The 16,320-nt window shown below is 45.2% G+C and overlaps 1 protein-coding gene across 4 annotated transcripts in view; it reads left to right on the top strand.

Annotated features, from left to right (window-relative positions):
* Positions 1–15,584, top strand: part of CCDC60 (coiled-coil domain containing 60) — a 150,495-nt gene extending 134,911 nt beyond the window's left edge. For 2 of the 4 annotated variants that reach the window (XM_057491455.1, XM_036929488.2), the window contains 7 exons: positions 2,433–2,517; positions 5,534–5,605; positions 8,119–8,181; positions 8,829–8,951; positions 10,883–11,014; positions 12,417–12,606; positions 15,035–15,584. In XM_057491455.1, the coding sequence (XP_057347438.1) occupies positions 2,433–2,517; positions 5,534–5,605; positions 8,119–8,181; positions 8,829–8,951; positions 10,883–11,014; positions 12,417–12,606; positions 15,035–15,136 (767 nt within the window). In that variant the 3' untranslated portion in view covers positions 15,137–15,584. The remainder of the gene's footprint in view (positions 1–2,432; positions 2,518–5,533; positions 5,606–8,118; positions 8,182–8,828; positions 8,952–10,882; positions 11,015–12,416; positions 12,607–15,034) is intronic. The other 2 variants (XM_057491456.1, XM_057491457.1) reach the window with 2 other exon arrangements.
* Positions 15,585–16,320: the final 736 nt, after the last annotated feature.

Here is a 16,320-nt window from a genome sequence, read left to right as displayed (position 1 = left end):
AACTCGCTTAAATAGCAACTAAAACAGATGGGCCCTATGCTCTCTAATGTTCCCACTTCAAACCAACCCCACCCAACAAGATTTTCCCCCAAAGAGAGGAAGAAATGGGTTTAGTAGCTCAAAGTGAGATTCTTAGGTTGGGGATGAAAGATGGAGGAAGCCAGAATTTTTTTCCTTGGGGGTAGGATTTGGCATTTAAAAGCACACGACGCTGTTGTCTCTGAGCGATGGGTCCGGTCATCACCATAGCCCTGGGAACTGGGGACTGAGCAGCTTCCTATGAGTGGGGGCATCTGCCACAGACTGCCTGCCTCGAGGACGCTCTATTCTGTGGTATCTGCACCTTTTTCAAACAGGTCTCTTCTCCCAGGTAGCCTTGAGGAGTAGATGTGGGCCTCACAGTCCCAAGGCATTGTTCACGCATTCCAATCTCAGCATGGAGCTGGATGCTGGTGGGCACCATTTCTGTCCAGAGGCATTACTGACAAGCAGAAAAAAACCTTTGGTGCATTAAATGAAGTGTGGAGCTTTACACACAGTTCTCTAGGAGAGCTGCCTGATGTGCCAGGCCTCTAGGGTCACTTGCGGATACCCACCCACCCCTTGGCTGGTTTGCTTGTGGGTGGGGGCAAGCAAGGGGAGGGAGCAGATGTTGCTGTTTGGTTCCCAGAAGGGAAGAAAGTGGAGGAACCACCCACTAATAAGCTTCTGAACACACCCACACTGTGTGGCAGTGTGGCAGGTGGGCAGGACAAGACAAAAATGAAGGTAAAGTTCAGATCAAATGCAATCATGCCCACAAATTACTAGGAAGAACAACTACTTGAGAATAAAGAAGGTTGAGTGGAAAATGGCTAAATGTTGATGTTTATCCCAGCCTAGATGACTCCAAAGTCACTAAGAGCAATGCCCTTTCGCTAGCACCCAAGGACCACTCTCATAAACAAGGCTGGGTACAGGTGGCCTTGGGAAGCACTGGGCTTCACCCCTCCAGGTGACCTGAGCTTGATCCAACTACAGGCACCCACTAAAGGGTATAAAGGGTCTCCACCAACATTGTCCTCCTTCATTCCTAAATCCCAAATCTAGCTCATAGTCTCCCAAACCCTTCCCTCTTTTTTCTCCTTAGTTTTTCACTTATTTACCTAGCGAATATTGACTGAAATTCCTATATGACAAGCACAGGGACAGGTACTTGCAAATTTGTATCCACATAAAACACTTAGGACTTCCACTCTCCCGCTTTTCTTGAAGCACATAGCTTACTCCAAATATATTTCATTCTCCAACTTTTAAGAGTCAGCGTATTAGTTTTCTAGGGCTGCCACATACTGGGTGGCTTAAACCAATAGGAATTTATTGTCCCACAGTGCTAGGGGCTAGCATCCAAAATCAAGGTGTTGTCAGTTGGGCTCTGCTTCCTCTTGAAGCCTGCAGGGGAGAATCTTTCCTTGTCTTTTCTAGCTTCTGGGAGTTGTCAGCAATCCTTGGCTTTTTGGCTTATAATATACACTATCAGTCCAATCTCTGCCTCTGTCATTGCATAGCCATCTCCTCCCTTACTATAAGGACACCAGTCACATTGGGTTAAGAGCCCGCTCGACTCCAGTGTGACCTTGGCTTAACTAATTCCCCATTTGCCATGACCCTATTTCCAAACAAGAATGTGAGTAGTTCACCTTCTGCAATGGGGATTAGGACTTCAACATATCTTTGGGAAGACACAGTTCAACCCATGAGAGTCAGACACAAAGAAATATTTCTACAGTTTGTAAAAAGCAACAATATTAAGTATGTACATTAAGTCAGTTCGGGCAATGAGGCTTGGTGGAGAGCGCCTGGCAGCCTGAAGGCCCCCAGCCTGCAGCAGGAATGAGCCCCAGTCCAGCCCAGCCCCCAGCCCCCCACCGCCTCAGTCTTTGCCAAGGAAGCTGGAGATCTGGGTTTTAAGGTGAAGCCGTCCAGTTTTACACGGTTGGCATCTACCACATCAGACGGAACACATTTGCGAGCTAGATTCATGGATCACCAGATTGGAACTTCAGGCCTATGTCGTCAGAGAGGGTTTTCTGAACAAGATAGTTTCTCCTCAGAATTGGAAACGTTCCCTCTGGCAACAGCAGAGTTTAAGGTGGAGGTGGGGAAGGGAGATGAGCCAGGAGAGGGAAAGAGCAGCCAGATCCTGCCAGGCCTCAGGGGCAGCCGGAGGAATTCGGATGTTGTCCAGAATGCATACGGGAGTCATTGGTTTTATGCCGGGCAGTGACATGGTCAGATTTACAACCTGCCCGACACCGTGACTCTAACCTAATCCCCCTCAGCTCCCCAACACTCAGAAGCTGGAGCAATATCAGCCTGGGGGCTGGGCCCTGCCCTACAAGATCCAATCTCGACAGTGTGCTCTGGACAGTGACCTCTCATGTTCCCATCAGACCTGCAGAAGCTCCTGGAGATGGTTCGGGAAGATGCCCGGAGGACAATCACAATGGAAAATGGGATGGAAAAAACAGCACCCAGGTATGTTCTTGTTTTCTGGGGCAAATAAAGGATATCAGAATCACAGCAGTAGCATTAACAATAGTACTTCCCAATTATTGAGCATTTCCTCACTGATGGGTGTATTTTGTTCATGTGCACCACCTCCCTGGATACGTACATCAACCCTACAAGGTAAACGCTATTGCCTTTATCTTACAAATAAGGCAATGAGGATCAGAGATGCTAAGTAACTTATTCAAGGTCACCCAGCTAATGAATGGTAAAGCCATGACTCGAATCCAGAGCTTCCTAATACCAAAATGATCCTCTTAACCACTCTGCCACACTGCTTTCCAGGAATCTTAAGGCTGCTCATTCTTATTTTACTGAGTATTATGAATATGTATAGACTATGTCCTAATTGTTGTGGGAAGCTCAGACCTGTAAGAGTAAATAATAGAAGTATCTGATCTAGTCTGGGATAGGGATGGAGATCAAAGGAGTTCCCTCCAAGGAAAAACTTTAAACCAAGATTTTGGATGAAACATGAAAAAAGGCTAGCCAGCCAAAGTTACAATGGGTGGGGATAGAGGCAGCAGATGGGGGAGCACATATGCAAATGTGGTCAAAAGGGACCATGCACCTCCTATGAACTGAGCCGCAGCAAAATGGGATGGAGAGAAGCATAGGTGTGTCTGGGGTTCCTGGAGGCTGCCTCAAGGGTCCTGGTTTCTGTCCTAAGAGCAACAAGGATCCTTCACAGTTGCAAACCAGTGACTCATGTGATCAGCTCACAGTGTCAAACTTGAACCTGAAGCATCCTCCTCCTGTCAGAGAAAGCTTGTCCACAGGACCTCTGACCTCTCAAAGCCCCAGAGAGCATGAAGGCTAGAGCTGTTTCCTTCCCAAGTATGGATCCCTTTGAGTAAGCAAATTACTTCCTGAAAATAAATGAGGCACTAGAAGAGGTTCATCATCGCCCTCAGCTGGCTGTGATGTCGGCTATGACTTATTGGTTATTGTTATTACCATAGTCACGGTTCACCAAACACTTTCACATGCATCACACCCCACCGCTGCTTGCTAATGACAAATTTGTCTGTGGCTGCCTCCATTCCCATCTGGGCCCAGGACTCAGGAGGGCAGCACTTGGAGGCACTTGGAGGCAATGTTGGCCCTTAAGCCCTGGCTCCTGCTCCTGATTTATCAGCCTTAGAGACAGATGATAATAGGTGAAGCGTCAGCTCCGTGAGGCTTTTCCTTTCGAGAACTCACGGCATGGACACTGGCACTGGAATCAGACTGACGTGGGTTCAAAACCTAGTGCCTGTGAACAAGTTACTTAATCTTCCTCTAAACTTCAGTTTTCTCAGCTACAAAATGAGATTGTGTAGCATCCAAGCACTGGCCTTCAAACCAAATAGACCATGGTCAAGCTCCATTCCCATCATTTAATTGCTGTGTGATGTTGAGCAAGTTGCTTCACTTCTCTGAGCCCGATTCCAATTGCATACAATGAGGCTGACTAACAATCCATCCCAACAGGTTGTAGTGAGAATTAACTTGCATCATCCTTATAAAGCATTACTGTTGTTCTGGAAATAATGTCATTTTAAGCATTTAGTGGGATAATGCATTTAGCATATTAGCATGTGCCTGGCATATTGTAAACACTTGATAAATGGCAGTGGGTGGTGGTAGTGATGATGGTTGGTACTTTTATTTCACCCATGGTGTCCCATGGAATCTTTGCAGCACGGTGCAGAGACAGTTTATTAACCATTACCTGTTACTATTACTAGGTGGAGAAGAATGGCAATGAGTGACTTGTATAAGGTCCTCAAGGACAAAATCATGGGAGAATCTACTTCTCACAAAACTCATCACGTGGCCCCTGCATTCACCTTAATGATAAAATAACCATGGTTACAAAGCAAGAACCTGTTGAAATTTCTCATCCTCGTCAATTCCTCTGGGAGAAAAATCTCCCTAATCTCTCACTAAGGCAGCAGATATTGAAGGCTTCTTTGTAGAGCTGCAGAGAGACAGGAGAAGCTGCAGACTTTTCTTTTACCCTCCTTACTTTAGAATCTGGATTCCTTTTTCACTTCAGACACCAAATCTTCTCCCAATCAATACTGACATAGAGTTCTGGGGTTTTTCACAACCCCTAAAAGCCAACCTACCCAGCTCCCTGCTTCAAGGCCAGACCACCTTCTAACTATCTTAGGCCATTCAGGCTGCTAAAGGAAAAATACCATAAACAGGGGAGCTTATAAACTAGATATTTATTTCCCACAGTTCCAGAGGCTGGGAAGTCCAAGATCAAGGTGCCAGTAGATTCTGTGTCCAGGGAGGTCCCTCTTCTGCATAGAGAATCATCTTCTTGCTGTAACTGCACATGGGGGAAGGGAGCTCTCTGGGGTCTCTTATAAAGGTATTAACCCCAATCATGAGGGTTCTGACCTCATGACCTAATCACCTTCCAAAGGCCCCACGTCCTAATACCCTCACCTTGGAGACTGGATTTCAACATATGAATTTGAGGAGGACACAAACATTCAGACCATAGCATCATTTAGGCAAGATGGCCTTTTCTTAAAATCCTCTGGCAGCATTTTCCAAATGTCCCCGAAGATCAGAATCAGCTGGGGTGCTGGTGAAAAATACATATTTCTAGTCTTCACCCCACACCTGCTGAATCAGAATCTCCAGAGGAAACTGTGTTTTTTAATAAGCACTTCAAGTGGGCATTACTTCACGTTATGCTAATCAAAATGTGCTCTCTGCACACCTGCTTCAGAAATGCGTGCGTGTGTTTGTGTGTGGTTTTAAATGCAGCTTCTGGGGCCCCATCCAGCCTAATGTATTCAAATCTCTGCAATGTATGGCCTAGGAATCTGTATTCTTAGCAATCGCTGAGTGATTTCCATACCTGGTAGAATCTAAGGATGCCTGCTGTAGACAGAGTATTCTCCATCCTCCCACAGATATTTACTGCCTTAGGAGCACCGTATGTTCTGAGCCTTATTAAAAGATTCATCTTGCTTTGCAGTATCTTGTCAATACTCAGACAAAACAAGAGTGATACTGCCCATAAAGACATCCAGACCACCCACAAATCAAGGTAGGTAGGCCTGGGGCCGGTGGGTCTAGGGACGCATCCACAGTTCCAGAAGCCATTGCAGAGATGCTCCTTACCATGGACAGTAGGACAGGAAGGGGTTTTTTTATTCTTCTTCACTGGAAATAAGCTCCTTAACTCCCAAGGGCTAGGGGGTGAGTATCCATGTATTTCTTCCCAACAATTGTATACCATAAAGTTAAAATCGTCCAGTGGTGGAGGGCTGATATAGGGCAGATGTTTTATGGGACTATGTCTCCTCTCTTGACTTGGGTGATATGTAACAGGGGAGAGGAGGCCTTCATCCATTTCCTTTATTCATCTCAAGAGTATTCATTGATTCCTCCCATGTGCCAGGAACCGTGCTAGGTTTTTGGGGATTCAGCAGCAAACAAGAAAATGCAGTCTGCCCTCATGGATCCCACTATCTGGACTAGGGTCATAACTTTTTTTTTGTGCCATGGACCCTTTGACAGTCTGAGGAAGCCTATGGACTTCTTTCAGGGAAAATGCCTTTAAATGCATATTGTAAATTACAAAGGTTTACAGAGAAATCTAAAGTAATATAGATTATGATATTACAACTAAATTTGGGAAACAGCAATTTATGAGCTTCTTCAGCAATGAGTTATATAACAAGACAGCAGCAGGTCTACTAACTACTATAATTTTGGGTTAGTGTTGAGTGTAAATGATTTTTCAAAATATCTCCCACAATTGTAATGTGATGTGCAAATATCTGTGATTTCCATTTCTGCTAAAGGCTAGTTAAATAAAGATGTAACCTTTTTTCCATCTGTAGTCATGGACTCCTTAAATTCTGCCAATGGTAAAGAATTGCTGGTCTAATGGGAGAGTCATACATTTATCAAATAATCCCACAAAGTTAATGTATAATCATGACTGTGGAAAGTGTTCTGAAGGAGAAGTATGGAGGATTGGGTGAATGTTGAGCACCAGGGTCCTACCCAAGCCCGAGACATTTCAGCTGAGATCTGGAGAAAAAAAAGAGATTAGCTAGCCAACGGTGAGGAAAGACAGGAATAGTATTCCAAACAAAGGGAATAGCATGTGCAAAGGGCCTGAAACTGCACAAAGCTTAGATGCACTGAGCAAAGACCGGTATGGTTGAAACTCAAGGAGGGCCAAGGGAAGAGTAGACAAGCAAAACACTGTTTGTTATTTATTGTTATTTGTTTGTTTATCACAGCTAATAACATTACTTCCCTCACCTCCCACCTCTTCCCTGAGTCACACTGTCAGCTCTAGAAAAAAAGAGAGCTATCTGTAGGGGTTGGGGCACCTGGTGGAATCAAGCACAAGGCCTTCTGGATATTATCTGAGGCTCTGCATTCCTCTAGGTGGAATAAAGGCTTGCTCCATTATCCTAATACCTCTAGGTCCAGTCCCTTGAGACTCTCAGAAAAGCAGCAAAGGCCAGAACCTTCCCTATGGAGAGGGGTCTGGGAAATGGCCAGCCTATCTAAAGAAGTCCCAGATGCCACAGGCCAGAAGGGAAGGGTTAGCCTTAGGGATAAAAAAAAGCAGCCTTACCCTCTGGAACTAAACAGATAAAGTGGTCAAATCAGTCTTCCAAGCCTTTGGTAGAAACAGCTCTTCTTTTCTAGAGCTGACAGTGTGACTCAGGGAAGCCTTTGGTAAGAGATAGAAGGTGGTAGACGTTGGCACTGAAGGCCCAGGTCACTAAAGAAAGACCTGTAAGAAGGCATGGGAAGGGATGAGCATGAGCAAAGGAGTTTTACCTCTCTAGGACTTCTGGCCAAAGTCACTGGAGTAGGCAACTGCCCAGGAAATTCAATCAGACCGTACCTATGAGGATATGAGGAGTTGATCACAAATGAAAATGACAATCCAGAGCAGAGGTGCTTGTCCACAGACTGGGAGGTGGTGGTGCCAGAGTTGGGCTCTGTCTGTCTCCAGAGTAAAGTGAAATGGGTGTTCAGCTCAAGGGTCCAGTTTGGAGAGAAGAATCCTTGAATGAATGGGCAGCCTGGAGTCAGGAACACCAAAGACTACATGAAGAACCAGAAGGACTCCATCATCCCTTCACCAAATCTGCATTCTTCCCCAACTATATGCTGATGGGTTTACAGAGGAGGAAGGAAGGGCCCAAAATGAACTTGTCCCCCGATGGAAAGACCAATTTTGTACAAATGAAACGGGTCCAGAAAATATGTCCTCGTGACACTATGCAGATGTAGATGGTCAAAGCTGGACTAGCAGAGGTGGAGCAGGCAGAACTAACTGTAGACCATGAAACAAGGTAAGACTTGAGCAGGTGGAGAAGAAACAAGGAGGACACTCCAGGGAGTGTAACAGAAACAAAGGCCAAGAGGTGGGGGAAAAAATGCATTGAGTTCTATGACTGGTCCCTTGATTAGAACCACCTCCCTTACCTGAATCCTGGGTGCCAGCAGATGCCATGGGTACCCTAAAGGTACCCTTTTGTGAAAGCAGGCACCAGGCATCTTTGAAACCATCCCTTTGTGTTTCAGCAATAGATCCAGCAGTACAAGTGGAGACAGCCACACCCAGGCAGTCCAGAGAAAGTCTAAAAGGTAAGCCAGCCGGGCAGAAGGGGCTGCAGCAACTACACCCTCTATCTTCCCAGGTATGTGGAAATACCCCAGTGCAGAACAGATGCTGTAGACACTGAGTAAAGACAAAGGACTCCCAGGGCAGGTGGCGGGAGGGAGGGGTGCTAACCACCGAGATCCCAAGCAACAAGGCAGACAATGGCAACGAATTCCTTCTCTGTGCCAGGCACTGGGCAAAGCATTCTGTATTCATTGTCTTGCTTATTCCTCAAACCCAGTCCTCTGAGGTGGGGGCCTCTCTACAGAGGAACTGCTTTGGCTGGGTGAAATGTCTTGCCCAAGGCCACACAACCAAGAGGTGGTGATGCTAGATTTTGAGCCTGTATCTCCCAGCTCCAAATTCAGTGTTCTTCTCACTGTCCTTAACATTTGCTAGGCTCTAGTGACCAGATATCTCACTGAGGACTCACTGAATAAGGCAGGGGCCCTCAGCTTATTGTGGTCGGGAGGGTCCGTCCTTCCCACATCCCGGGGAATGCTAAAGGGGGCTCCAGATGAGGGTGGAGAACCCAGGTGGGTAAGAGAATTCCCTGGGGCCTAGGGGGCCCTCCTCATGGATCTATCCCCTTGGCCTCGGTTCCCCAGTCCCCTGTTATCTGTGTCTACAGCCACACCAACCGTGACATCATTCACTGCAAGAGTGGGGTGTGTTCTGCCATGAGGGCCAAGTTTTCCAGGGTGGCCCAGGAAGCCAGCTTCTGTCTTCAGGACAAGATAGAAATCCTCATGAAGTAAGGTCACCGGTATATCCATTCATTCAAAGCACATTCATCTGGTACCTACTATGTGCCCACTGATGCCAGGTGCTGAGGTTTTAATAGGGAACAAGAAGGACTTGTTCCCTGTCCTCAGAGAGCTTAGAGTTTCCTGGAAAATACGGGCAGAAATAAAATAACTGAATCAATAAATACATAGGTACAAATTACCATCATTGCTATATGGGAAGAGAACAGAGTGCTCTGAGAGAAGAGTAGCCATGAGGACCTAATTTAGGTTGGGTGATCCAGGAGGGCCTCTCTAAGGAGGTGACTTTAGGCTGAGCCTGGCAGATAAGAAGCTGGTGGTGCAGTGAGAAGGTGGAAGGGCAGTCCAGGCAGCAGGGAAGGTATTTACAAAGTCCTAAGGCAGGAAGAGACATGGAAGTTTTGAAGAGGAGGGAGAAGTGGTAGGTGAGAGTGGCATCGTGCACAGCCATATACGCCACATTTAAGACTTGGAACTTGATTTTTAAGAGCACCATCAGGCCATTGGAAGGTTTCCTTTTCCAATAACTGCCTCCCTGCCGAGCCTACTCCTTGACTGCAGTGACCAATCTCCCCAGTGAATTCACCCATTCAATGAAGGTTGCCTGATGATGTTTTGCCCTCTAATCCTTTCAGCGTGGATAGACTAGCTGCTCCGGGCCACAGTTTCAGGGGTGACTTGCCCCATGCCTTCTGGGAGCTCCAAGTCTAGTGGAGGAGACAGGCAAATAAACAATTACCACCCAGGGTGGTCAGAGCCAGTGTGGGAGTGAGCAGGGGACTAAGGGAATACAGAAACAGAATGTCTTGCCTGAGACCACAATCAGAAAGGTCTTCCTGGAGGAAACATTTTCAGTTTAATAAAAATAGATGGTAGTTCCAGGGCACTTACTATGGACCAGTCATGAATGTAAGAGCTTTGTATTTCTTTATCATTCAGTCCTCACAACAATCCTATGCAGTGGATGCTATTATTAGACCCATTTTATAGATGAGAAAAGCGGACTCAGAGATGTCTCTTGTCAAAGGTCACCCAGTGGTTAAGTAGTAAAGGTTGAATTCAAAGCCAGAGGGTAACACAGGAAAAGTAGGAGGGAAGGGGGTTCCAGGGAAAAGCAACAGCAAAGTCCCAGAGGCCAGAAGGGGTACTGTGGGCCAGGAACCGCCCAGAGTCAGATGTGGCTGCAGTCTAAGTTGCTTGGAAGGTAATCAGAGATAGGCAGAAGCCATATCATAAAAGGCGTTGCTAGCCCAGCTATGGAGGTTAAACTTTATCTCAGAACTTTGTTCATGAGCCAAAGCATAAAATGCTGGGAAAGAGGGGAAAGGAAGGATGGAGATGAAGCTAGGAAATCTAGAGGCTCACTAATCTAGAGCCTTGCAAGTTATTCAGAGGAGTGTATTCTGAGTAAAATAGGAAGCCATTGAAAATTGTATACATCTGAGTGACATGGTTATATTATTACTATAAAGAGGACACATGCCAAAAATGATGAAGGGGTGGGGAAGCTTTCTTCCAACATATGAGTTTAACCAGCACAAGTTAAACACCTACTGTGTGCCTGGCACTAAGCTCAGCACTTTACATACACTATTTAAGCCTCACCTCTCAGACCTAGGAATCATTGTTATCCTCCATTTTACAGCAAAGAAAGCTGTGTAAGTACAATCAAAAGTAGGGAGAGAGTGAGGGCTGATTTAAAAAAAATAGTGGCTGGATTTAGCAAGAAAAGAGCATTTCAGAACCTTGGAGAGAGCTATGCCCTCTGGTAGCCAGATTGCACATTAAACAGTGGCTGAGAGGCTAAGAAGGACTTCATGAAGGAAAAGGTGTTTAAGGCAGATCTCAAAAGGCAGCTAGGATGAGTAAAGGAGAAGAGGATCTGATTCTCCCTCTTTTTCATACTACTGTGATGCAGGCACCAAGAAGAGAGAGGTCTCCAGAAGTTCCATTCTTTCATCCTTGTCTCAAATTTTCAAAAGGATATAGCAAAAATGAGACATCAAGTCTCAATAGGAAAAGGAGATGTAGAAGAAATTGCAGACCACTGGTAAAGATCCTGAGAGCCAGATAATATGGTCCTTGAAGGGGATGACGGGGTGGCTGTTACAAAATCATATTTGATTCCATTATCTTTCAAGGCAAAGAGAGGTATCACTCCAAGACTGTCCTTGGCCACCAATAGGGCCTCCCCAACAGGCTATATCAAGACACAGTCAAGCAAGAACCCTTCAGTTTCTGAATCATAGATAATCCAACCAGCTATGTTCTCCGTATTTATCTTCTGTTTGATTCAGACTTGAAAATAAGGACCAACTCACCAGCCCCTGTGGGAGAGGCAGATTAGGCAAACCAACCTGAAAATGTCTACAGATTCTGAGGTTTATCACTATATTCCCCAAATAGTTTGATTCTCTAAGGATATAAAACCAAGCAGGCATATCCTTGGCAGCAATAATTACAATAAAAAGCAACATGGTGTGATGGTAGGATGGCAGATACTACACTAAACAATTTTCCTAAATTATCTATTTTATTCCCCACAAAAATCATGAAGGGTACATATTAATCCCCACTTTACAAACCAGGAGACCTTAAGATTTCAGCCCCTTCGTCTGACTCCAATCTCTATGCTCACCTCCAACATAGAACTGGAGTCTGCCATCAACCCCATTGTCACAAGGGTGAGTAAATCAAGATACAAGGATAAGATTCGAGAAAGTCCAAAAATGTACCAAGAAACCCGTCCATGATTTTAAATATGTGGAATGGGAACTTACAAGAGACGTGAATAAATATATAAATATTTATCACAAAATATATAAAATAGTATGAGAACCCTAGAATGTACGGTGGATGATCAATTTCTTCTTTAAATTTCCCCACAATGGGTACATCTATATTGTAAGGGGGAATTTTTTTTTTCTTTTTTAAAGAAAAGTCCCCTGCCTTAAACCCTGATCACACCTGAACCACCTCCAGGTTAGGATCTAGATTACCAAACTACCCTTACACTCTGCCGTAGCTTTCAGAAATGTTCTCAAACCTGATCAAAACACACAAAGCTGGGGCCCAAGCTTATTCACTATCAGGGACACGGAACACACACACACACTTCCTCCCTCTCATCCTCCACTTCCACCTCCCCATTGTCCTCTTCCCTGTGTGTGAGAGCCTCTTGCATCCTGGCAGGTATCCCACAGATGGGTCCATGTCCTCTCTGGCCTGATTAATCTCAAAAGAGAAGCTTCAAAATCTGTATCCCTTCCTTTTCTCCTAGCTTTTCACATTGTCTGCTTGATAGAAAAATCAAAGATGCTGTAAAGCATGCCCTAAATTTGTTTTTCCATTGAGATGCAAATCACGTTCCACCTCTTACTACCCTTAAAAAATAAATGACTTGCCTGATCTATGGATCCTTCCTAACTGGCCCTCTCTTCCTGGAACTGAAGGTATTTTGACCTGCTGTCCAAACTCCCGGAGAATCTGAAGAATTTCCGCCCTGCCAAAAAGATCCTGGCCAAACTGCAGAAGTTTGGGGAAAACCTGGACTTGCGGATCCGACCCCATGTTTTCTTGAAGGTGCTGCAGGATCTGAGAAGCTGGGAGCTGTGCTCTCCTGACATCGCTGTGGCTATCGAGGTAACTCCCATTTTCTTTCTCCTCATAATGCCTGAGGTGCCATGATTCAATCATCTCTCAACATCCTGGCACTGTTTAAGTGCTGTGAGCACAATTACAAAGACATAATCGTCTCTACTTTCATGGGCTCATTGTCTAATAGATGAGGGGTTGTCACATGACCTTGGATGTTCAACTCCAGGGGACATTCTAGTCTGTGAATGGTGACTCCTGGAAACCCAGGGGCTTTGGGGAGACATAAAGAATTGGACAAGTGGACATATGCACCCCTATGTTTATCGCAGCACTATTTGCAATAGCCAAGACATGGAAGCAAACTAAGTGTCCATCAGTAGATGAATGGATAAAGAAGATGTGGTACACATACACAATGGAATATTATTCAGCCACAAGAAGAAAACAAATCCTACCATTTGCAACAACATGGATGGAGCTAGAGGGTATTATGCTCAGTGTAATAAGCCAGGCAGAGAAAGACAAGTACCAAATGATTTCACTCGTCTATGGAGCATAAGAACAAAGCAAAACTGAAGGAACAAAACAGCAGCAGACTCACAGAACCCAAGAATGGACTAACAGTTACCAAAGGGAAAGGGGTTGGGGAGGATGGGTGGGAAGGGAGGGATAAGGGGATTAAGAAGAGTTACAATGAGCGCACATAATACAGGTAGGTCATGGGGAAGGCAGTACAGCATAGAGAAGACAAGTACTGACTCTACAGCATCTTACTTCACTGATGGACAGTGACTGCAATGGGGTGTGCATAGAAAACTTGACAATATGGGTGACTGTAGTAACCACAAGGTTGCTCAGATGAAACCTGAGCATAAGATTGTATATCAATGACACCTTAATTTTAAAAAAATAAAGAAAAAGAAATAAAAGAAATCAACAAGTGAATAGAATAACTGGAAATCATCATAAGGAGCACTCTAAATTGGATTCCTAAAAGTGTGGTCTGTGCTGTAGGGCAGCAGCATGGACCTCACCTGGGTTCTGTTAGAAATGCAGAATCTCAGGCACCAAACCACATCTGCCACCTCTGATTCTCCCTTTAAACTTTGTATGAACCATAAAGTATGGAGAGCATTGATTTAAGGTAAATGCGGAGGCACCTATCAGCTAGAATGACTGGGAAGATTACTTTTAAACTGAGAACTGAACAATGAAAAGACAGTACCATGAAGAGAAGGGAAAAGAGCAGGTCAGGAAGAGGGAACAGCATGTGCAAAGGCCCTAAAGCAGGTCAGACCTTGACTTTTTGGAGGAACTCATTGGCAGTCAGTGGGTTTGGAAGGAAGCAAGCAAGGAGGCAGGTTCTAAGGGGACTGAAGAGGCCAGTCCATGCAGACCTTAAGGATTTAGGTCTTTATCTCAAGGGTGCTGCAGAGCCATTGAATGGTTTTCAATAGTAATTTACCATCACCACCCACCCTCGAAGTTCCTCGGGCATCAAAAGTTATCAGCAGATGTGGGTGGGGGATAACTGCACACTGAGGTGTTAACAGATTTTAATGGAATCAGTTCCCTAATTTCTTGAGAGGCATGTGTACATTCTAACAGGACTTCCAATGCCTCAAGATAAAGAAGGGACTCAAATGGTGGAATTCTCAGGCTTCTTGGTGTTTTCATACCAGACTGGCCCTCCCACAGGCTGCCCTGGGTGTTTGTATATGGGAGTAAGGTCAGGAGTGGGAGAAGCAGGATGACCTGGACAAATTCATATGTCCTGCTTCCATTCCCTGCATCCCGTGAATGTCCTTCAAGAAAGGCTCTGGTGGGCCAGTCCAAAACTAACTCTAGAGCAACTGTCCACCCTCCTCTTGCCAATTATGGGGTTTACCTTCCACCTTTCAGTTATGGGGGGCATGGAAGAGGCAATCTGTGAGTGGGTAAGAAGAAGCATGTATGGAGACTGAGCACGTGCCTCTCCCTGTGAGAATGTCACAGAACTTCTGATAAACTGGATTTTGGGGTGTGAGGGAGTATCTCTTAATCTAGAATCTATATGAAACTCCATATTTTGTGTCTTAATCCTTTCCTGGAAGCCAGCCCATGGTTGCCACCATTCTCAAAGAGGCCTATGAACCAAAAAAAGTTTAAGGACAAATGACTTTTTATAAGATATTAAGGAGTAGAAAAGAAAGAAAAATGTAGACAGCTGCATTTTCCTGTTCTCCCCAAATTTCTTTGGGTCAAGAATGACAAGAAGGGACTTAAAATCAGCCTGCCAAACCAGGAAACTGAAAAGAGGTCTTTTTCTTGAGAGAACCCCACCCCCCACCAGATATGAGGCTCCAGGCATTATGAATATTTGAATGGTTGGCAACATACTGGGGCCACCAGTTCAATCTTTCAGGTTCTTGGGGTTGTGAGGGAGGTGGTTCTTTCAGACCAGCTCTCAGACTGCCCTGTCTTTGCCCCACAGTTTGTGCGAGAACACGTCATCCATATGACTCAAGAGGATTATATCAGCTGGCTGCAAAAGCGGATCAATATCCCCATCCGGCCCCACAACACCCAGAGGTAGTCTGGGCCTGGGTTGACCAGCAGTCCCAGTGGGGTAGGGCCAGACTGTACTGTAGGCCTGCTTCCTTCCTGCTCTCAGGGATATGCACTATCGTATAGGAGGGTCATCTGGAGACTGGCTTCTGGCAACATTCTAGAGAGAAAGACTCCCAGGTGGAATCTCCCCTCAACCTCGCACCCTCACCTCAACTTCCTAGTCTCTGTTCCATATTGGTCCAGCCTGACTCTACCCACTCCCTCTCCAGATCCCTTCGTTCTATCCCTCTGCTTCAAATTCTGGATAATAAAATTGAGTTAAATGTTGGCTGTCTGGCTGGGAAAGAGTTGGAGCTGTGGAATTTGGGTGTGGTCTTCAGATCCTAACAAAAACAGTTGCCATTTATTGAGCTTTTGTTATGTAGCAGGCCCAGTGCTGGGTGAGATTATTGCCTAATAATATCATCTGAATCTCACAATAACTGATATCATTCTCTTTCATACCATTGGAACATGAGGGTATGTCTCAACATTTTATATATATGGCCATGGATGGATGGGTGGGTGGGTGGGTCGATGGATGGATGGAGTATTATAGCAAATGGTGTGCAAGAAAATTTCATCCTTAAGAGTCCTTATAAACTTTCCAGTAATTTTGGTTGCACAAGGACACTTAACTTCCCATCATCCCATGTGTATGGACACACGGCCATTAACCTCTTCTCACTTTGGTCACCTACATTCTCACCAAGTTATAGAACCTGTAGTCATTTTAACTCTCTCACCGATGGCCAGGTTGAATTAACAATTAAACAACCAGAGCCCATTAGCAGTTAGGCCCAGATTGTCAGGACACTCACATAGGCTGGGCCCCAGCATCTCTTCATGATAATCCAGAAGAGAACAAGGAGAATCAGATCGGAACTATTCTTCCGTGTAAGCAATGTAGCACTCATCCATTCCTATTCAATCATCTACTCATTTATTCAATGAATATTTATTGAGAGCCCAATACGCATCTGTCAAGTTCCGAGTTCTGAAGATACAGCAATGACGAAAGCAGACAAGGTCCCTGCTCTCATGGAGTTTCTGGGGAGACAGGCAAGTCAACCAAAGGGGATGGGGAGGGCAAAGGGATGACATAACAGTCCCCACCTTTCCACATCAATGCCCTTTGTTTAACATGCTACCCTGACAAGCCATTGAAGC

The sequence above is a fragment of the Manis pentadactyla genome, chromosome 14 (genome assembly GCF_030020395.1).
Source record: "Manis pentadactyla isolate mManPen7 chromosome 14, mManPen7.hap1, whole genome shotgun sequence".
Classification (NCBI taxonomy): domain Eukaryota; kingdom Metazoa; phylum Chordata; class Mammalia; order Pholidota; family Manidae; genus Manis; species Manis pentadactyla.
Note: the sequence above shows the minus strand (reverse complement) of the source record. Positions and strands in the feature narration are given on the sequence as shown.